This window comes from Suricata suricatta, chromosome 6 (genome assembly GCF_006229205.1).
Source record: "Suricata suricatta isolate VVHF042 chromosome 6, meerkat_22Aug2017_6uvM2_HiC, whole genome shotgun sequence".
Lineage (NCBI taxonomy): Eukaryota > Metazoa > Chordata > Mammalia > Carnivora > Herpestidae > Suricata > Suricata suricatta.
This window is the reverse complement of record NC_043705.1, coordinates 69,732,784-69,756,062: the sequence shown is the minus strand read 5'-3', so window position 1 is coordinate 69,756,062 and position 23,279 is coordinate 69,732,784. Positions and strand designations below refer to the sequence as shown.

Below are 23,279 nucleotides of genomic sequence, written 5' to 3'. Positions count from 1 at the left end.
TTATTTCAGTTAATTAGGACATGTCACATGAGCTAGTATTCACTATGATGGGTAAAATAAATAAAAATATAGTGCTTCATATATGGGGGGAAAGTTTTCTTCCCATAATGTGTGATAAACATTGTGTGTATATGTGTGTCTGTTTGTATTTATGTATGTGATGTATCTTATGTGTTTTATGGTTACTTATCTGTTGGTTGATTCTGTGATGAATTTGTTAGTGGCAAAATTTTTCATTCTGCCTGAAATATAAATGATAGATTTGATTATATTCATTCAGGAAATATTTACTGTGATATTGTAAAATTGTAAAAGCACTGTCCAGGTTTAGGGAAGATACCCTTGAGTGAACCAAGACCCTGAATTCATGGAGCTTACATTGTGTTGGGGGAAACAGACAACAAAAAGTCTGACCTTCTTGGCTTCCCACTGTCTAACAATGTCCACGATTCCTACGATTGAATAGCAGTGCTAACATTGCAAATTCTGCCTCCTGCATGTCCTGCCATTTCACTCTCACTGTTTGAAGACTTCCATTGAGCTTTCCAAGTCTACTCTATATTAATGGCACCCTACTGAAATTATAGAAGAGAATTATTAAAGAATTTTTCAGAAGAAACAAAATGTTATAAATACAACTGTTTTGAAATATTTTTGAAATATCTGTATTTATAAGATATATAGCAGATATTTATTTTTGGTATTAAAAAGATGATGATTTACCTTATGGAAGAATTTTAGTTAGGATTACTTTTATTTTTGTATTTAATTTTTAAATATTTATATATTTATTTTGAGAGAGGAAGAGAGAGTGGGAGCAGAAGAGGGGCAGAGACAGAGGGTTGGAGAGAGAATCCCAAGCAGGCTCCCCAGGGTCAGCATGGAGTCTGATGCAGGGTTTGAACTCACAAACCCTAAAATCATGGCCTGAGCCAAAACCAAGAGGCAGAAAAACTTAACCAGTTGAGCTACCCAGGCTCCCCTTTAGGGTTACTGTTACAAAATAAGTTCCCCTGATATTTTTCAAATGATTTAAGTTAGAAATATCCTGTTGACACACAAACTGTCTGTAGTTCTTATTGTAATGAGAAGATCTGTATATTTTCTCTTGTGACCCAGGATTTCCCAAGCTTGTTATTCCCAAGAAGGACAATAACCTATACTTCAGTGGCTTTGCCCCACCTTCAGAACTCCAAGTCTTTACAAAGGCTTGAGTCTTTTCCCTTCTCTCCAAGTATTTTTGGGATTCCTGAAGTGTCTAATTATTCAGAACAGATCTGGTCAGCTGCCTTGCAAGTAGCATCTGCTTGGCACATGTGACTACTTCTATGGATACTACTATGTCTCCCTCAGGCACTGTCTCAGGTTTGGCTCTCCTGGACACTGCATCCTCACAATGCACTCCATGACTAATGAGATGACGCTTTCAAAGAGCCAAGATCTTTGGCAAAGTCCTGAAAATGCCTCCTTTCCCTTTTTTCTTTTATTTTCGGGGGGCAGAGGATGTGTATCCTAATTGTATAGCCAGTTTGTGCTCACTGCCTTAAGAAAGCTCAGTAAGACTGTTTAGGGCCTTTCTTTCCTTCCATCTACTCTGAATCCCTATTGGATGTGAGATCAAGGTAGACCTGAATGACATACACCAGCCTGTGTTCAGAATCACCATAACTAATTAAGGAATGGTTACGAGACCGGCTTTGCTAGCACTGGCCGTTGTACCTAAATCTGTGTTCTCTCCCAGAAGGATCCTGTAGTCTTGTATATATACGGAGGCTTTTATCAGACTGCTCCATCAGTTCTCCAACATCAGGACCTCTTGGAGCCTTTAACAGTAGATGTGGAGACCTCCCCTACACACTAAATTTATTGATATAAAAGTTTTCACTAGCCTCTGAACAAAGTGATATATTATACTTTCAATCATACTTCATGACATAAACTTGATATTTAATCAACTAGACATAAGTGAATAATCATATGGAAACAGTTTTTCTATAGTAGTTTTTAAAATTTATGTGCTTTGTTTGCCACGACACAGTTTTTTTAGGCATAAAAAACCCAATAAACATTGTTCTTTATTAATGTATTTTCCTTTTTAAGCCTATGTATAACATTGGGTGGTTATAAACTAAATTGTTTTACATACTTTTTGTTAAATTTGGTTTATGCATATAGTTAGATACTTAGTCTTCACATTTTAGAAACACAATGAGCAGAAGCTTTTTCATAGTCTTGGGATAACAATCATTTGATGAATGCTATGTACAGGAATCCCCTACTTTTCAAAAGTTGGCATTATGCCCACTGTGTTTTTATAAAAGACCTGACAGTAATATCTGTTTTACTACCTAGAAGAAATCTAAAGAAGTTTTTCACTTTTATGAGGAGAGAAAAATGAAAATAACGTCAGTGTGTATGTTGCAGCAAGCCGTTATGGAGGCCACGCAGACCTGAGCAGCAACAGTGGCCCCACCACTTCCTTCCCCAGAACTACACTCAGTATCAAGCAGCCATAATAGCTTTGGACTGTGTCTATGGGCATCTGTGCTTTACCTCAATTGATTTTGTGTATCCCTTACCAAGATGTGTCCAAGGGAATCAGAAAAGCCAAAGAGAGGTTACTTTTTGGTTTGAAAACACTCAAACTTTCCATATAAATTAGTGATAATTGCTTCTTTGCATTATTCCATTTCAGCTTATAAAATGTTTGATAGGAATAGGAAAGTTCTTACTGATAGCAGGGGAAACCTATATTTGAACTACTTCATTTATGCCATCCTGAATAGCCTTGCATTAACTATTTTTATACAAATTATTATAGAGAATTTTTAAAAATTGGGATATATTCCCATGATGATAATTGGTATTGATAATATCTATGTATTGGTATTGTTTGATATTGTCAGATTGCCTTCAGAACATTCCTATCTCTGACACCTGTTAAGAGAACTAAGAGATAAGTGGTATAACCTAGCTTTTAGCACAGCATTAAATTAATTAAGCAAGGAGGCCATTAGATCGAGGTGGCTCCCATGCCTAAACCTGTAAATGCCTAAGATTATGCAATTTAAGTCTAAATTTAAACATTACAAACAGCCAACTAGGCTTTCCTAAATAATGGAAACCCTTAAGTTATACAAAGTCAAATAAATTCCTTGCTTTGTTTCCTTGTCTTCCCTATGAAAGCTGTGGCCCTAGCGACTGGCTGTGGAGAGCTCCTAATCGCTTCTGGTTTGGCGATACCTAATGCAAATAGATTTTTGTTCAAATAAACTTAAAATTTGTAGTGCCCCTCAGTTTATTTTTTAACAACAGTTACTAATTTGACCTTTAGTAAGTGTCAGTCCCCTTCCTTCATATAATGATTTTTAGAATTATTTTGACATTATTAAGCATTTAATACAAGTCTGAGATGTACAGAGTCTCAAAGCCTGCTGTGAGCTGGGGGACTCCAGCACTGGGATGAACAGAACTCATCCATCTGTGAGGTTGGCACCAAAAGGGGTGGCTGCCAGTCCAAATCCCCCCTGACTGGGCCAGGGTGATTCTGAAAGAAGTCATTCGAGAGACTTGATAGGAAATAGTTGAAATCAGACATGTAGCTCTGTATCATTTGAGTTCAAAGTAGGTTGGAGGAAAGAATCCACTTAGGAAGGTTCCAGCCAGTAGCATGAGAAATGAAAACAGGCTGAAACCCATGTGAACAAGGCAAACTCCGTGGGTGACTTTGACCCGAATTTGCCAACTTTCCAAAAGCAAAATAGCTATTGTATATTTGACAACAGCTGCCATTTATTGAACATAACTGGTCCATCAATAAGTACTGTCACCTTTTTAAAGATGAAATTTAGCTTTAGAAAACATAATTTGCCCAAAGTTACGCAGCCCAGTACGTAGGTGATAGAGTTGAAATTTAAATCTGGGTCTGACTGAACCCTCAAATTCTTCATTCTCTAATTAAGCTGATACTGCCTTCACTTAGTGTGTAAAATGTTCATTTTCTTGTAAGCTCTGTATAAGTCAAAGATTCTCCTTTTTCTTGTACTAAAGCCTTCTAAATACAAGTAATTTTGCAGGGCTGACATAAATATTATTTGGAGGTATTTGTAACTATTTCCTAATTAATTTTATAAGTATGAAGCACTCTCTTGTGAGCTGTAAAAAAGAATATAATAGTTAAAGAATATAACCATTAACATTATTTATTTTGTCAAACATTATTACTGAAATAACATGATACATAAGGATATAGGAAAAGTGATAATTAAGCAAAACCCAAAATATTATCATATATGGTCACAAATGTAAAGTAAGTGTGGCAAGGTGGGATTTTCTTAAATCTCATTACCCTCTGTCTTTTTTCATCATTCCTTTTCCAAGGAAGACTCAGAAGAAAGCAAAGGCAAGAAGAACTTCGTTAGCATAACACACAGAGTCTGGTTATGCCTTTTAGCATGAGAACTGCTTTTCTTATAGATTTGTTAATTTCAAATTCATAGGCTGCCTAGGAGGGTGAGAAAACAAAAACTGGATGAAACTAACTGGAAGCTAGGGCATCAAGAGGTGGGCAGATGGATGAAAAGAAATTAGGGGGCCCAGGAGAGTAGAGAGGAGAACAGGGGGAAAGACCAGAGAGCAAAGATACTGCCAGCGGTTCACTGGGGTAAATTCTGATCAGCATATGACTTACTAGGACAAATAAACGTTTACATTATCTTCCAGACTTTCAGTTTGTGTGTTAGTCATCTAATAAGATTTTCTTTCTGGCAATGGATTACAGTTTCCAAATATTAATGGCATAATTATCTTCAACATTAGGATCATTATGGAGGGGAACATGTTCTGCCATGGGTAAGAGAAATGGTTGGGTGTTATGAAGAGTGTTCTCGGATGGGGGCTAAGGACTAAGTGAAAGCGGGGTCTGGCAGGCTTCACATAAGAGAAGAACCCTCTGATGAACATTTGTCTTTCCTAGACAGTTCCTATGAGCAGAGCCCTAGCACCCACAGCTTTATGCTTGCTGAGGACAATGATCTAGCTACAATAAAATATAAAGTCTTCAAATTAAAATGGGATTCGTGGCACCTGGGTGGTTCAGTTGGTTGAGCATCCAACTTTGGCTCTGGTTATCATCTCAAGGTTGGTGGATTTGAGCCCCACGTTGGGCTTTGCACTGACAGTGCAGAGCCTGCTTTGGATTCTCTGTCTCCCTCTCTCTCTACCCCTCTCCTGCTTGCACTCTCTCTCTCTCAAAAATAAATAAACATTGAAAAAATTTAAATGGGATTTGTGTGAATCAACTCTGAATTCATCCCCATTAAAATATCCACTAAGTAATCAAGTCCACATGACATGAAATTCTTCCTAGACTTGATAAATGGAAAATAATGAAATGGGACAGGATTAGGAGGGGAAAAGATGATGATAAAGAAAAAAAAAGCTTGATATTTTAGGGAAGACGAATGATATTTTATAATTTTGCCTGTCTTTGGCCTAGTGATCTTTATTTGAGTGAAGGAAAAATAACCTGCTCAGAAGTATTTCCGAATTAACTGCTCAAGTTTCTTCTCCACTTGGCATTGTATGTGAAGCGTTTCTGTTAAAGCATATGCCAACTCATTTCAAAGGGAGCTTTGTTCTCAGATGATCCATTAATTGAGGTATCACTATAGAAATTGGGTCAAAATTCAACATATAATGCTAAACTCCTTAGTACAGTTTATTTTTCATTCTCCCTTCTCCTCCCCTTCTGCCTTCAAACACATTCTTCCTCTTCTCAGTGTCAGTGTGATTTAGAAGATTCTGTAACAAGTTCTCAGAGGCCCATTGTGCAGTAACAAAGAATTCTGGCAATGAGCAGTAGGTTCTGGCCTCGCCTGCTTTCCTGAGTGGAAGGGTGCCCTCATCCCTCACGAATGACAGAGGAGGGCAGGTGCAGCCCTGGCCTGCAAGCTTGCCAACCACTAGAACTCAAGCAAGAACTCGTCATGCCAATCAAACCTGTGGGGTGGATATGTGGGCAGGTGTTGAAGAACTTTTCTGGAAGAAGTATATGCAATCTTGTTGTAAAGGGGCTATGGGTGTGGGAAACAGCCAGGAATAAAGTCCTCTAGGGTTTACTTGCTTTCCCAGTCACTTACAAAGTGGACCCAGTGCCCCATTTTGATTTGCAGTTAGGGAATGTTTTTACTTAAGCTTCTTTCCCCCCCCAACTTCTTTTTGTCTTAGTCGAGGGGATCCAGAAAGTAATCATGGACCTTCTAGATGAGTTTAAAGATGAATTCCCTACCATCCTAAGATCATCACTGTCTAATCAGGTAATGTGATTTCATAACTTTGAAAAGGATTGCAAAAAGTATATTGAATTTTTAATATCATAACAATTATTTAATGCTTTATTTCGAGATCAGTGCCTGTAGCTTAGGAAAAAATTAATTTTGCCTCAGAAAAACACATTTCAAATCTTACTCATCGCATGAGTGTGTGGAAAGCAGAGACATGGTGGACAAGGAAGTGAGATAGATGGATATCTATCTCCAGACTGGAAATCTGAAACCTTCTTAGAGCCACAATTTCAATGTATGTAGTTTGCTACACTTGCTTAAGATTTGCTTAATATAAAATCAGAAACATACCTAGATATATTTTAACCAAAATCTATGGCAATTAAATCAGTGAAAAACTGATATGAATTATAGTAATGGAAAGATAAATATGTAATGGGTGTATGTTTTAATGTGGAAAGAAAATAGTAATATCAGTTTAAACAAACCATATGTGCATATGTTTTATATAACCTCTGTTCCCAAAAGGAGTTGTGACAGATAAAATATTGGGAGTTGGAGAGTAGATGGGTAGAGAATTTTGAAAAGACCTCTGATCAGGAAAAAAATAGTATCTTGTAACCTAATTTACTTCAAAGTACACAGCTCTTAATGGATAAATATACTTTTGCCACAGTTAGAATATGTTGTAAAGTTACACAGTACAGTAAAAATCTTCTTATCCAGATATCAGAGTTTGGGCAATGTCAAACATGAGGATCATAGCCCAAACCTGGACATAAACCAAAAAACTCTCTGAGTAACATAGTGATCACAGAGTCTCTAGATTTCATTCCGAAGGAGAGATCTTAGAACCACTTTTAACCATTCACCCAGACAACCAGGCATCAGACATTTACTAAATACTTTCCTATCGGCTGGGACTGGGGACAGGGAATACGGAGATAACACAGGATTCTTTCAGTCAACGAGCTTAATCTAGTGGAGTCAGAATTGTAAACAAGTCATTGTTTTTGGAATATGGTAAGAGGTAAATTTATCTTAGAGGAATGACTTATTCTACCATTCTGAATGGTCAGAGAAGGATTTATGGAAGAAGGATGCTTAAATTGGGTCTCAGAGAACGATTATTAATTTCCACAGTAAAAGAAAGGATAGGGCAAGTGGATAGGGGCAGAGGAAGCAGTGTTACTTAAGACAAAAAGTATGAAACAGCATAGCATGTCCCTAGAATATCAAGTAAATATGAACCAATGGTATGGGTTTTGGGTCTAGACTTTGGGGAGGGATGTGAGAGTGAAGCGTAGGTCTCTGGATACACAGCGGGAAGATGGCATCCAGATGGTGGTCCACCAGACAGCAAACCAGACTTTGTACATCTGTCTTAGACTCGGTGTCTAGTTGCTTACCCTTCTACATTCCCCTAGTTTCAATGTTGGACATTTTTCTTGAGTATGCTCTGGAGTATTACAGGAGGAAGTGGGCAGGTGACCATGCTTGGTCTAGGTCTTAAAATGGTTGAGGCCAGCACAGTTGTGGCAGTAATTCCTGAGAAAGCCTCAAAGTGAATCCTAGGAAGCCAGAGACTGGCCTGGAAATGCCTGTTGCTCCTTCCAGTTGTGCTTCTCTCACCACTGCTAACATCAAAGAAACTAGGTTTACTAATGAAAGAGGTTGCAACTTTCTTCACAACTCCCTTCATCTCTTCCTACCCTCCAACTAGCCTCATCATCACTTGAGCTATAAATGTGGTTTAATAGTGAAATAGATTGATACTCTGATCCCAAAGAAAGAACTCTGAGTTCCTATTTCCAACTCACTGAAGCCATTCATTTATGAGCCTTTACCTCATTCAGTGAGGCATATAAACATAGTTAACTTTATTTCTTGTTTTCAGAACACTTACATTGTACTTTTTCCACCATTTACTTTGAAGAATGTGTTACTGAGATTGGCAAGAAACCCAAGTTCTTAGGGGAGACTGCATAGATTGAAGTTACTTGTGCTTTGAAAATAAATTATTTAGAACACAATGCTAATGCTTGGATAACTAAATTATTTTTTAAAAGGTCAGATTGTAAATATTGCAAATATTATTTGAGGGATGATCCTTCATTCCCAAATATGCTGAAAGGAGTGATTTTAAGAATACGTAGTGGGTGTTAGTTAATTGAGTTGGATTTCATGATTAAATTTAAATTGAGTTTCTAAATTTCATGACTCATATTTAAGTCTCTTTCTAAAAATTTTATGCATGTATTTATTTAGGAAAAGTACATCCTGTTGGCCTGAAACAAACAAACAGAACGTTTGGTGGGATTTGTATAGAGGGACATACCCAGAATAATGGTTATTAAATGGTTCTTCATGATTAATGATTTGGAAGGAAATTTCCTTCCTGAGGCTAAGTAAAGTTAATTTTAGAGTCTTGGGCTTGAGGCCATAGCTTCTGATATCATGTATTCTGCAGTCAAACCCAGACCTCAGTACCTTCAATATCCACTTCCTTTAGCAAAAAGTAAGTTTTAAAGGTTTACACTTGTGAATTGCAAATGATTTCTTCATGAGGATTTAAAAATATTAAACTTTTACATTTGAACAAATGAAAAGTGTATTCTATAATTAGGAAACTAAAAAGTTTTGGTTCGGATGATTTTACTTGAATGATTGAGCCAATTTTTGTGGTTTTAATTATTAAAGGTGATCATGTGTTTTATTCTGCATTTAACTTTATATTATAAAATTGGGAGTTGTAAATAGAACATATTAGAATCCATATCAAGTTTTGGATTTTTATCGCTGTAGATGTACTTTTCTGAATTCTCTTGGCCTTTTTTTTTTTAACACGTGGCACAAAACTCTTAGGGCTGCACCAATAATATCTGGAAATCACTTTTATTGGTATTGTTATTTCTAAGTATGATGAGAATAGGACTGTAACTAAAGCGTTTTATAATTCAGTTACATTTTTGTCTTTGGTGAGTTGTTATGGCACTATCATAATTGTGAAAGTTACAAAGCACATTGTACACTGAAAACTTTCAAGGTGGTTTCTAATTTAATATTTGGTATATTTATTTCTCTATATTAATCTGTTTTCAGATACTCTTCATTCATTTCAACAAATATTTAGAGCACCCTACTATGTGCCAGACACTATTCTAGGTACTAGGGAAAGGTCAGCAGTCCAAATGGATATAAAACACTACTGTCATAGAACTTACATCCTAGTCAGGTAGAAAAACAAGAAACAAGTTTATTTGTGTTAATGATAGGTATAAAGAAGAAGAAGAAATATAGCAGAAATATGAAATGGTAGAAACAGGGAGGACACCTGACTGTTAAGGTAGGGTAACCGAGAGGGTCTTAGTGAGAACGTGATTCCTTTTTCTTTTTTCATTTCTTTTTTCTTTTTTTTTTTTAATTTGAAAGGAAGAGAGAGCCTGATCAGAGGAGAGCAGTAGAGAGAGAGGGAGAGAACCTCAAGCATGCTCCACACTCAGCACAGAACCTGATGCAGGCAGGGGCAATCCCATGACTCTGATCATGGCCTGGGCCAAAAATCCAGAGCCAGACACTCAAACAACCGAGCCACCCAGGTGCCCTGAGAAAGTGAGTCTTAAGTTCAGACTTGAGGGAAGCGAGGGAGCAGACCTTGGTACCTTTGAAGAATCAAATGGCGTAGCTAATGCGAAGTCTCTAAGGTGGGAGTATTACCTAGCAAGCTCAACAACTAGTGAGGGGGAAAAGGAGAGACAAAGACAATGAGGGTAGAGAGGGAAATAAAAAGCAATCATTGTAGGGTTTGATTTGGCTTTTATACTGAGTGCACTCGGAAGCCACTAAAGCAGCTGAGCAGAAAAGCAAGTTTTACTTGTATCTCTCTGGCTGAGATACTGAGGAGTAGAATGGAAATAGACAAGAAGGAAGCAGAGAGACACTGAAGACCATTTGCTAGTCTGGAGAAGAGATGGTATAAATAGAATGAGTATTGGCACAGGGGATAGTGAGAAGTGATCAAATTCTAGGACAATTCAGAGAAAGAATTGAATAAGACTTGCTGACCAGCTGGTTTTTTGGATGTAGAGTAGTAAAAAGCTGATGTAATAGAAATTGGAGTTCAGCATGAAAACGGCTGAGGTTAGAGAAATGGGCATGGCTCTAGAAAACAAAAAGGAAAGAAAAAGGGAAAGCAGGATATATTCAAAGAATGGAGGTCAAATAGTGAAATCTGGAGCAGGACTTGAAACAATCTGATTAACTGATGCTAGGTTTCTGGTGGTAAATGAACATTACCTGGTGGTGGTGAGGGGAGTTGGAATTTCTTTTTGGACATTTGGTAATATCCCCAGGTGATGATAAGGACAAAAAGAATCATCTAAATTTGCACACTTTGCAACCAATTCCAGGATGCGTAGGCCAAGAGTCAAAGAAAACAAAACAACCCAGGGAAAAGAAATGAGCAGTTCTTAACTTGGAGTCAACATTTAAATTTACACATATAGTTTGGTAGGAAAATAAATAGCGTAGATAGTAAAAAGGAAAAGCTGGTAGCTCAAAAAAAGGACAACATTTTTTATTAAAATGTTTTTTTACTAGAGCCTATTTTAAAAATTCACCGAAGGGGAGCCTGGGTGGCTTGGTCAGTTAAGCATCTGACTTTGACTCAGGTCATGATCTCGCAGTTCATGGGTTCGAGCCCTGTGTCAGGGTCTGTGCTGACAGCTCAGAACGTGGAGCCTGCTTCTGATTCTGTGTCTCCCTCACTCTCTGCCCCTCCCCCACTTGTGCCCTGTCTCTCAAAAATGAATAAAAAATGTTTAAAAAATTAAAAAATAAAAATTCACTGAAGAGTGAATTGGAATCAATACCATAAACTAGTATTTTTTAAATTTTTATTTATTTATTTTGAGAAAGAGAGAGAGTGGGGAAGGGGCAAAGAGCAAGTGAGAGATAGAGAATCCCAAGCAGGCTTCGCTCTGTCAGCTCAGAGCCAAACACAGGGCTCAATCTCAGGAGCTGTGAGATCATGACGTGAGCCAAAATCAAGAGTCTTAACCAACTGAGCCACCCAAGAGCCTCAGTGAGTGTTTTGTTATGTTTTGTTTTGTTTTGTTTTAAGAGGAACATCTTATGCTGTGTCTAAACGACTGTAAGTAGCCTCTCCTCTGTTGTTACCTTCCTGTTCTCAGAGCCTCAAAAAGCCCACTTTATATGCACCCCAGTACCCAGATTTGGTTTCTAATACTATTCTTAAGAGCAGTAATGGTCTTCTTGGGAACAAGTTGATTGTATGTTTTGTGTTAAGGAAAATAAAAGGGTCAGGAACATTTTGTTGCTGTAGGTAATATTTCTTTCAGAGGTAACTATGAAAGTCTAGAAAAAAGAAAGCAATTTAAAAATCATGAAGGGAACCAAAGTATCAAATTGTAACTATGTCAGCATTAAGGGGAAACAAAGATTATCTAAATTAGGAACTGGTTGAGTCTGCTGGGAAAAGCTATGAACTTATGACAATACTAAAAAGAGAAATATGCAAAGGGAACTAAAACATTATTGTAATACACACTTGAATTTTTAAAAATACTGTTTATCAGAAATGCTGTAATTTGGTCAACACAAATTATGTGATCCTGCAGGAGAGTTTTGATTTCCTCTACAGAGGAAAATATTTAGAAATACAGTGTTATGAAAGAGGACAAGGTTGAATGGATCAATCTAGTATAGTGTTTGGGGGAATGAATCAAGATTATTTAATAGAAATATCTGAGTAAAGTCAATGAATCTGGCCAACAGGTACAGATCACCAAGATTTTGTAAAGACACAAAGTATAGAAGGGAAGCTACATAATGTTAATGTCTTGCCTCTGCAAAAAATAGAGTCCTTAATACACTGAATGACTATTAGATGAAATTTCAGTATAGGTGGAACTGCACATGTCCCACTATTATTTGCCCTGGCAATATGGCCCCCGCTTTATGATTATAAAATTATGAGAAAAACACAGTAAACTATTATCAGAAGTAAAACCAGACATTCTAGCTTCTCCAACTTGAGGAGGAGTTGGGAAGAAGAATCAATGAAGCAAAGTGTAGGATTGCAAGAGAAATTGAATCTGTATGAGCAAGAGCTTTGGCTATTGCAGATAATTGTGGTTTCTCTCCCTGGTGCGCTCAAAACCCAGATATAATATCAACTGATTGCACCTGTGTGTGACTTTGCTTGTTTTACCCACCGCATAACTACTTTTAAGGGTTTCTCTACTCTAAATTGACTTGGAATTGCATCAATTTCAGCAGCCCACAACTTAGATTGTCTTCTGAACTGTTAGTATTGACTAGGAGGGTTGAGACCAAAGGTGGACTAATGGGACTTTTTCAGTGAAGTTAACAGATTTTTTAAAAAAGTTCTTTAATGGTATTTTAGAGAGAGAGAGAGAGAGAGAGAGAGAGAGAGAGAGAGAGAGAATGGATATGAGTTAGAGAGGGACAGACAGAGAGAGGGAGGGACAGATAGAGAGGAGAAAGAATCTGAGGCAGACTCCAAGCTGTCAGCACAGAGCCCGATGTGGGGCTTGTATCCATGAGCCTTGAGATCATGACCTAAGCTAAAGTCAGATGCCCAACTGACTGAGCCACCTGGGCACCCCAGTAAAGTTAACAAAGTAAACCACAACAGGACACCAGATCTGTAGAAACACATCCTCATTGACAGGCTAGGAACAGCTTTTAGTTGTCTCCAATAGCAAGTGCTCAACAGAAGTATTGAATTTTCATGACAAAACTGCAATATTAAAATTATTTCTTCAAGATAAAAGTTAATACATTTAAAGTACATATATAGTACATAAGCTCTTCAACAAATACATGTTGCTCATTGTAGACCCCCCCAAAAAAAACTCCATCTAAAAGACATTTTGTGTTTATATATTTGGACTCAATAAATAGAGATTCCAAGCTGCTTATTTGTGTTATGAACAATTAGTTTCCCCTACGTCATGTACACAAAAGCCAGAATAGCCCATAAAACTACTTAAATGAATAATGGCAACTATACTTGCCTGTTGCCTGGAATGCAGTCTAACCACATTGTAAGAAATTTCTCTGTGGTTCACCTTCTGGTACAGCAGGGAAAGATCTACATGTCATATGTTTTCTTAATGCTACAAAGTTTTTCTATCCAAATGGTGATAGAAGTTTTTAAGTTTTTACAGGTAAAAGTTCCTTAAGCTTGTTAATTAGTATATAGGATATTTTATTTTTTACATTGCACAATGCATTATGTATGTATGCTTTATCACTTAACATTTTAAAGTAAACTGGGGAAATATTTGTAACAATTTTGAGTAAGAATTACTGGGTAAATAATTCAAACACTGAATAATAATTGAAGAAGAACTGTTTACTTTTGAAAGCTCTCTTTAAAAAAACTCAATGCAAAAATAAATAAACCCAAAGAGAAAAATGAAAACTTCATTTAAAAAAACATTTTTTGTGTTTATTTCTTTTTTGAGAGAGTGAGAAAGAGACAGAGCTCAAGCAGGAGCAGAAAGAGAGAGACACACACAAAGAATCCGAAGCACGCTCCAGGCTCTGAGCTGTCGGCACAGAGCCTGATGCAGGGCTCGAACCCACGAACCATGAGATTGTGTCTTAAGCTGAAGTCAGTTGCTTAACCAACTGAGCCACCCAGGTGCCCCTGAAAAATGAAAATTTTAGATCTTTCAGCTAGGAACTTAAATTCTGGATATTTATGCTAAGGCAAAAATCATATATTTATTCAAAGATTTAGGTACCTAGGGGGTGGGATGTAATTACTGGACACTGACTACATGCATAGGACCATGCGTAATGTACTGTTATGTAGTACTTGGTCTTGGCCTGAAATAGATTTTAATAATTTGCTGGAGAATCACACATCAGTCACTTTTCAGAGGTTTTTCTTCCAGAAAAGAGAACCCATGCAAAAACCATCCAAAATCAGAATGGCTGTCGCTTTAGCGAAGATCAACCGAGGAACAGTAATTCAAGGATTAGACAGCATATCCAGATCCTCCAAATCAGTGGCCGGACTTCTGCAGCCTCAGATTGCTTGTAGACTTTCAGAGTTAAGGGACACCTCGCATCATTTGCTGAGGGAGATAAATGCACCAAAGCAGCCCCTATACAACATGCAGGTGAGTGAATACTACATTTGCACGACATATGGACTCATTTTTAAGAAACCGTTTTGAAATTGCAAGATATGAAAAATGAAAATGTGGCACATTTGGTTGTCCTACATATAAAATAAGAATAGTTGAATAAGAAATGAATGGTTTGGTCTTTTTTTCAATATAGTATATATATTCTGGTTTAAGTAAATCTGAAAGAGGAAGTAATGTGGACTTTTTTCCTATTTTGTTATTTGACTGAACTATATGAAGCTTTCCATTTCAAATGGTTCATCCTAAATATTAGTATACAAATTGTCACTTATGGCAAACCTAAAACGAATCATATAACAAGCCTTAAAAATGATTTTGTTCCTTTTCCATAACCTTGCTATCTTTCCAAGACAATCTTTGTTTGACTTAACATATTTGAGTACATTCAACTATAAACTCATTTTGACAGACCCATCCACATCCAAGTATATTTCAAATTACATGTTCTACATGGTTGTACTGAGGGTACAGCAGCTCTTAAGAACTTTTTTAGGACCAGTTTCTTTTTTTCTAAACCTTATGGTGTAAACTCTGGGTTTTTGCATCTGGGTATTATTCTAAATATTTGCTACAAAGGACTCAGAATCTGCAAGTCTGGCACCTAAGCCCCAGAGTGCATCATTTTGACTGCTGTTGAAGGGAGAAAAACCCTCACTCAAGTGGAGTTAAGCCAAAAAGATGTATTAGTTTACATAGTTGAACAATCCAAGGTTGATAAGGCTTCAGGATAGAGGTGCTCAAACAATGCCTTCAGGGTCTTCTTTTTCTTTCCCCCATCTCTTGGCTCTGCTTCCTCTGTGTTGACTCCATTCACAGACTGCTTTGCCTTCATGGATACAAGGTGATTTGCAGCTGTTCTCAGGACTCCATCCTTCCAGGTTCGATTACAGGAGCAAAGAAAGAAATTCCTTGACCTGACATTCCTAGACATGCCCGAGGTTCACTCTTGAAGATGGGCTTACCTCTAAACCAGGGAAATGGGGTGCACTGATTGGCCTAGCACTTGATTGCCTATTTTTTCCCTACAGTGGAGGCTAGAGCTCCGTCCAGACCACATGACCAGAGAATGGGGGAAAGGATGAATTCTCAGATAAAGTTTGAGCTATTTTGAAAAGATGCACAAATGGATGATGGATGCCTAGAATCAACAAAATAGCCATTACATAGGAATCTCTTTTTAATTATTTTAACATTTCCGGAAATCACCAGATAGCTCAACTATGAATTGCTTGAGATAGCAATTATTAAAAGCTCCCCTTTAATACCTAATGTTTGAGAAAGTAAAAATGCTTTGTGTTTGTTAACTACTGGATTCTGTAAGTATTCCTGTATCTTTAGGTTGTCAGAAAGAAATGTAGCTGAGCTGTATAATTCCCATTGAAATACATTTCTAAAAGGAATGTTTTGCATTGATGCTTCTTTCCTTGCATTGTTAGACCCATGTTGTTGTTGTTTTTTATAGAGGGTTGATACAAGAAGTGTTCTTTGAAGAATATTTCTGTATTTATTATGAAATCAAGTTTAAAAACACTATCCATTATGTTACTTAATCTTTCTTTTTGCTTCTCTTTACTAAGTTAGAACTGAAGAATCTGAGATTTTACACTCTTTAGAAGCTAACAAACTAGGCTGCCACAGGTGTACAAACACCACACGCACACACTGTCAGAGACACGAGACTCCCTTGAATCAGAGACAGAGATTGTTTATTATCTACTGTAAAAGCAGCAGCCAGAGCGGTGTCTTGTGTCATCTCCATAAGCCCTCAGTTCCCTCAGGGTGATGTGATGAGAGCCACATGTGACTTATGCATGTAGTGAGTTGCATCACAGGAGAGGAGCCTGAAACTAGGAGACTCAGCTTTTATAGGAGTGTTGGTGGGGCACCTGGGTGGCTCAGTCCATGAAGCATCCAACTCTTGGTTTCGACTGAGGTCATGATTTCACAGTTCATGAGTTGGAGCCCTGTGCAGAGCCTGCTTGGGATTCTCTCTCTCTCCTTCTCTCTCTCTCTTCCCCTCCCCTGCTATGCGTTCTCTCTCTCTCAAAATAAATAAATAAAAGGGGAAAAAAGGATGTTGGTGCATCTGCCCAGCCTTGGGAGGGATGGTGGGAATAGAGAGAAAGACAGAGAGAGGGGTTTGGGGAGAGAAGCAAATTATCTCCAGAGGGGGAAGGTGAGGCTCTTGGGAGGTGCATCTCTAACTCTCTCCGGAGGAATATATTTTCTCTAGCTTCAAAAGCTGTTTCCATGTCCTTTGCTCAGAAGGTCCAATCTGTACAATGACAGACATCATGGAGATTGTCTCCCAATACTCATGAAAATTCAATGGCAGGAAAATAATCTATCTTTCCAGTTAAATTGTGTTTCCTTTTACTAGTCATGAGAACTGAAAAATACAATGCATTTGTCGTTTTGCCTTGACAGTGAGTTTCACAGGTATATTTAGAACTTAGTTGTGATAACTTATTCCAGGAACCTGAGGCAAAAGAAGCAGGTTGAAGGAATAAATGACCTAGGGTCCATATGCTGACTGTGACAGTCTCTTTGACATCAGTTCAAAATTAACACCTATGAAATTTCTTCTCCTTTGTTCTAATTGTCTTAAAATCTAGCTTTAATTTTTAAAATTCCTATCAACAAAATATATCAAAACATATAAAAGGTAGTTTATCAGAAGTCCCACCCAAATTTAAATTGGTAGTAATATTTTGCAATGCTGCTTCAGTTATCTCTTCCATAAAAAGATATATAATTAACCATGTCCCAATCCATTCCCCATTTTTTCTCTACCAGAGGTAATCATATCCTATCTATCTGATATGAACATTTCTATGCATATTTTCATATTTTTACATTTGTGCTATTCACTACAATAGTACATTTGTATTATTATTCCTCATATATTTAAAATTTATATAACTAATATACTATATGCATCCTTCTATAACTTTTTTCGCTCAACTTTTTTTCTAACGTTTACTTATTTTGAGAGAGAGAGAGTATGCACAAGAGCAAGTGGGGGAGGGGCAGAGAGAGAGCGAGAGAGAGAATACCAAGCAGGCTCTGTGCTGGCAGCACCAAGCTCAGTGTCACGAACTGTGAGATCGTGACTTAAGCCAAAATCAAGAGTCAAGCATTTAAATGACTGAGCCATCCAGGGACCTGTACTCAACATTTTTAATATGTGTAGGTATGGCTTATTATATTATCTTCTTTGTGGTATCCCATTGTAAGAAAAAATAATCCACAGTTTATTATTGGACAGATGGGCAATTTAGTTTCCAAATTGTTTTTATTACAAACATTATTTCAGTGAACCCTCTTGTAAATGACTTCTTATCCATGTGTGTGAGATATTCTCCAGGGGTACATCTAGAACAGGAATTGATTACTGGATTATGAGGGATACACATCTTCCGTTGTGTTAGTTGTTGTCAAAATGCTTTTCACCTTCTTGCAAATCATAGTGATTTTTGAATCTGAAGATAATTTCTTCAATTCTGGAAAATCCTTAGCTATTGTTGGTTCATATATTGCCTCTTTCTAATTTTCTCTAGTTTCTTCTTCTAGAATATCTATTCAACATACCTTGGACCTTTTCATTTTATTCTTTATGTCTATTTACTTTCCTCATGTTTTCCTTTCACTTAACTCTTTTTAATACCTCCTGGGAAGTATACTGACATACTTACTGCTTCACCTTTTTAGTTTCTAGCACAGGGGAATCTTTCTTTTAAAAAAAAATGTTTATTTCTTTGAGAGAGAGAGAGAGAGAAAGGGAGAAAGAACATGAGAGAGAGAGGGAAAAAGAGAGAGAGAGGATGAGAGAATCCCTACTAGGCTTTGCACTGCCAGCACAGACCCGCTCTGGGGCTCTGTCCCATAAACCAGGATATCATGACTCAGGCCAAAACCAAGACTTTAGCACTGAACCAATTGAACCACCCAGGCACCCTGGAAATCAATCAATCAGTCTCTCTGTATATCTATCTATCTATCTATCTATCTATCTATCTATCTATCTTTCTTTCCTTTCTTTCCTCTCCTCTTTTCTTTCTCTTCTTCCCTTCCTTCCTTATTTTTTTTTTTTTTTGCTTTTTTTCCAACTCAGTCTTGTATTACATTTTGGAGTTTGATTTTATATAAAATTTCTAGTATTTTATGTGTGAGAGGGCTCCACATTAGCTCAATCTGTCATACTACTAGAACCAGATATCCTTCAGCTTTACTTAGTATCTTCCATGAGTTTTAATGTAAGACTTAAATTTCTTTCTAGAAGTAAATAAAGTGTTATTCTACTTTTTCATTTATTCACAATGTATTTATTGAAAATCGGCATGTAAAATCACTAGTTTAGATATTAGGATTCATAGGCGTCTGGCCTTTGCCCTCTATGCACTGTGGGGATGACAGGTAACTAATGAGTGTCAGTAGAGTGTACTAAGTGCATGATCAGAGTCTGCAAAGTGTACTCAGCAACAAGGAGCATATAATTCCAAAGAGTAGTGGGTGTAGGCTTTCTAGAAGATAATACTGGATCTTCAGGGAGGAGAAATTAACCATGTGAAGAACTAGAATTATTCCCAAAAGTGAACATTGTACAGTAAGATGCTAAGGTGAGAGACAGCATGACTTATTTAGGAAATATAAGCAGTTCTATATAGCTAGAGTGAGACAAGTGCGAACAGCCTCAGGTCAGAGATTCCAGGGTCCTTGAGGGTTAGGAATGAGGAATAAGCTATACTTCAATAATATGTATTAGTTAGGGACAATCACAATCACAGTCACCATCAAGAGGAAATTAAGTTGTAACAGGCAAGAAAGTAACATATCTCAAATATAAAAGTCTCAGTGAGAAGGGAACTGAAGTATGAATACTGAAGACAATGGCCTGGAGAGCCAAAGGAACGAGAGTAATGCAAGGGGTGTGGTTGGGGTCAATGGATCAGTCTGTGAATGGAGTATATCCATGGTGCCAGTGCACCAGAGAGATAAGTGAGTTACATGAGTGAGTTACACTAGCCCTGGTACATACATTGCTTGGCTACCTTTCCATAGTGACAGAATCTAGCTTACACAGAGTGGATTCCAGCATGAATTCCTTCAGATTACCAGGTTTCCTGTGTCAAGGTAGAACTTCCTGATCTGCAGAGAAGTAAAAGGAGTGAAATTTGGAATTGCTATGCAAGGGGATAGGCTTTGTTGATGCATGGAGGACATCACTTTATGTAAGAAGATATGCAGACTAGTTAACCTATCTGAAGGTGTGTGTTAAAGATCCTCTTCATATGCTCTGTCTTGTCACTAATCTAAGGATAATTAATGCTAGAAAGATACCTTAGTATATAAAGCACCATAAATGGTCCTACAAACACTCTTGTTGGATGTTATATATCTGGGAATGCCAGATTATTCCTTCAAGAACACGTAATAGAGGAGCATTTTCATTAGGACACTGACGATGACTAGGATAGTATTTCAGCCTTCTGATGTGGTCTGAGATGAAGCATACAGTAATAGTCTCCTCAAGGTAATTAGAACATGAATGTTGTTACGGGAGCTCTCTTGGCTTTCTGGTTGTGTGCTCAGATCTAGAGTAAGTCTTCTATATGTTAACATATTCATAGATATTGAGCCCGATATGAACTATCCAAAGACTCAATTGATACAAGTGACCTGAAGAGATCTGATGGCTTGTTGTAACATGAGCGCATAGTTGGAGTCAGTCTTCTCCAGCTGGCCGTCTTGTTGAAACAGACTTCCTTTGCACCTGTCTTTACCGGTGGGGTGCTCAGTCAGGTTGCTCCTCAAACCCGTCCAGGTTATGCAGGGTTGAGATGATAGCAAGATATCTTTGAGTCCTAGAAGGGCCTCAGGAATGTAACACTCTGGTTAGATATTTCTTGGTGGTTTTCAACATGCCCTGCATCAGTATTTACAAAATGGTTCATCTGCTTAGCTTTGTAGGCTGTCTGGATGAGTAAAGTTTGCAGCTGCTTTAGGCTGCAGTGACCTAGATAATTAGCTTGAATGCTGACTCCAGCCTAGACACATCAGCTCCCAGACATAGTTGTTGACTTTGGCAGGGCAATGCAGGCCACAGGACCAGGAGCTCTTCCTATGATAGAATCTTCCTTATAGTGGCATTACGAGATGACTGTTTCTCCTTTGTGTAGGCGCTGTGGAGTGGTGTAGGCAAGGTATGGGCAAAGGGGCAGAAAACCCTCAGCATCTAAAATGCCTGTGGTATATATGGATCCCAGTGAACTTGGGCTCCCTTTTTCAGGATGAAGATCAGACACTTTTCTAAGCATAGTTTTTTCCTCACCCCCAACCCTTCAAGGTAGACTCCAGTTTGGGGTTTAAACTCAAACCTCACATATTTTGTGTAAAAAATATGTGTGAACTTCAAAAATATGAGAACCTCTACAGGTCTTAGATGAGCCTGCCATTTAGTAATTCATGACCAAAGGGAAAAAAACAATTTCTAGAAAGTAGAATACCTGGAATCTTAAAGACATACTTCTTCAGACATTGGGACATTTGAGCTTTATTAGGACTATGTGAGTAAGAACTTATTCAAGAATAATGTTCCAGAGGATATTAATACTGGGTAAACAAAGTTAAATAGCTTTCTTTACTGTGCACTGCTAGGAGCCCTCCCTGTGCTCAGGGAATACTGTGGTTTTCTCAAGCAAGGACATGGTCATATATCTTTTCCAAACTTACAGGGAAGACTTTTATCTGGACCTATTAACCAGTCGGTGCTTCTTGCAATACTTACTTGTGAATCACGGTGTTAAAGTTTCCCCCCTGTTCCTCCCTGGGTATCCTTCTTCAAGGTGGTTTTGAACAAAATAAACTAAGTTGGGCCTGGTGATGTTTTATCCTTCAGGTCATCTATAAGTGGATGTTTATTATTTTCTAAACAATTTCCAGTTTGCTTTTTGTGTGATTTATCTCGGTATTACTGAAAATAAGATAATCACAGATACTCCTTTTATGAGATGAGACAGCCAAAGTTATGTGGCAGAAGTGGAACACAAAATTATGTCAGAAATTTCATTAAAGATTGAAATGTTTTTACTGTTATTTCATATTACTATTAAAAATTCAAAAAATATATGGGCATAATACTGATATCAAGATACTTTTACATATGCAAATAAAACTAATACAATAAGATAGGATAAAATTTTTAAATGGGTGAGACGATCTAAATAAAACCTTTGATATGCAAGTGTCTCCTGTTTATTTATCTATTTTATCATACACTATTCCTGCTTAGAACAAGACAAAGATGAAACAGTGTGGTTTATAATATGAAAAACATGTATTGGAAAAACATGTATTGAAAAATGGCTACCTGCCAGTAGCCACATAAATTTTGGAGGAAATGTATTTTTTATAGGAATGATTTGTTACAGGAATAGCAAGTATTTACCAAAAAGCATTAAAATGGTGAAAAACTGACCCTTAAGCAATATATAGATTCATCATTCAGAAGCATACATATATCAGATATATAATCTATTTTGAAACTTTGAAAAGTAATCAATTTTAATTACTTTAGGTGAAAGACAAAATCTGAAAAAAAGTAGAAACAATCATTTCTCATGCATGCAGATGCCACTTTTATTTTTATTGTATACGGCCTACAAATTATTGAATAAGGACCTCCCACTGTACATTCATAATCATATAATTCACAGATTCACAAACTCATGAATCTTTTACTCTGCTAGGAGGCATTTTGTTGGAGCGTATCTGCTTTCTTCCGTAACGTCTGCTCTCTACTTGTATGTTTGTCTGCCTGTAGCCTAATAGCGGGATCCAAAGGCACACTATCAATATGATTCTTCTAGACAGAGGGAAAGAACAGCAGCTGCTTTGCTTCCTGGAAACTCTTTCCAGAAGCCAGGAACTCTGGGAGGTTTTCCAGACTACCTATCTGGGTATCTAGAAGTTAGTGTGGCCTGGAAAACAAGGAATGAGAAAGAACTCTTCCCCACCCCCACCCCCACCTCCATCCTTCAGCTGGTAGGCTAGAGAGTGTTCTTGGCTTCAGCATTCCATAAATCACTTAAGATAAAGAAGAAGGTAAATTGTGATGGGCAATTTTGTCCTTCATTCAGCAGTGGCAGCAGTAAGCAAAACCTGAAGATACTACAAGCACTTCGAACACAGTGCTATACAAATGTTTGTTCAACAAAGTGGGGTTACACATTCTTCAGAAGCACCTCTTAAAAGGCTATATGCCATTGAGTAGATATAGCTTAATTTACCTAACCCTCCTGCTATTGATTGTTTTAATTTTTCAGTGTTATAAATAACTTTAATGGACACATACATACAGTTTTTTCTAGTTTGTATGCATTTTTACTGTGTATTTACATGATTTTATTAGCTACAGCCTGTACCTTTGGGAGTTACTGAAGCCACTGAGTGTCTTGGCACTTACCTCAGAGGAACATGGCTAACTGCCACTTCACTGCTAAATGGGAAAGGAATGTTTTTCCTAATGTCCTTATTTCATACCCTACTCAAGGCAACAGAGGTGACCTAGAAGAGAGTACAGTTCCCTTAAACTAAATATATTCTATTATGTTTGAGGCAGGGACAGCTACTACCTGAAGCTAGAAACATCTCAGAGACAAATTCGTTATTGGTGTAAACCTTCTCTGTTTCAAAATGCATGCTGGATGTGAGCACAGAGCATTTCCTGAAGCTTAATGTTCATCTAAGGTTAATGCTGGCCGTCAGCAGTCTCATGATTAACATTTCC

The 23,279-nt window shown here is 37.5% G+C and overlaps 1 protein-coding gene across 2 annotated transcripts in view; it reads left to right on the top strand.

The window, feature by feature from the left end:
* Positions 1 to 23,279, top strand: part of SPATA9 (spermatogenesis associated 9) — a 32,424-nt gene that overhangs the window by 4,758 nt on the left and 4,387 nt on the right. Inside the window, exons 1-3 of one of the 2 annotated variants that reach the window (XM_029942625.1) lie at positions 5,881 to 6,048; positions 6,229 to 6,317; positions 14,234 to 14,461. In XM_029942625.1, coding sequence (XP_029798485.1) covers positions 5,916 to 6,048; positions 6,229 to 6,317; positions 14,234 to 14,461 — 450 coding nt within the window. In that variant the 5' untranslated portion in view covers positions 5,881 to 5,915. Of the gene's footprint in view, positions 1 to 5,880; positions 6,049 to 6,228; positions 6,318 to 14,233; positions 14,462 to 23,279 lie in introns of those variants that run through there. The other variant, XM_029942626.1, reaches the window with a different exon arrangement.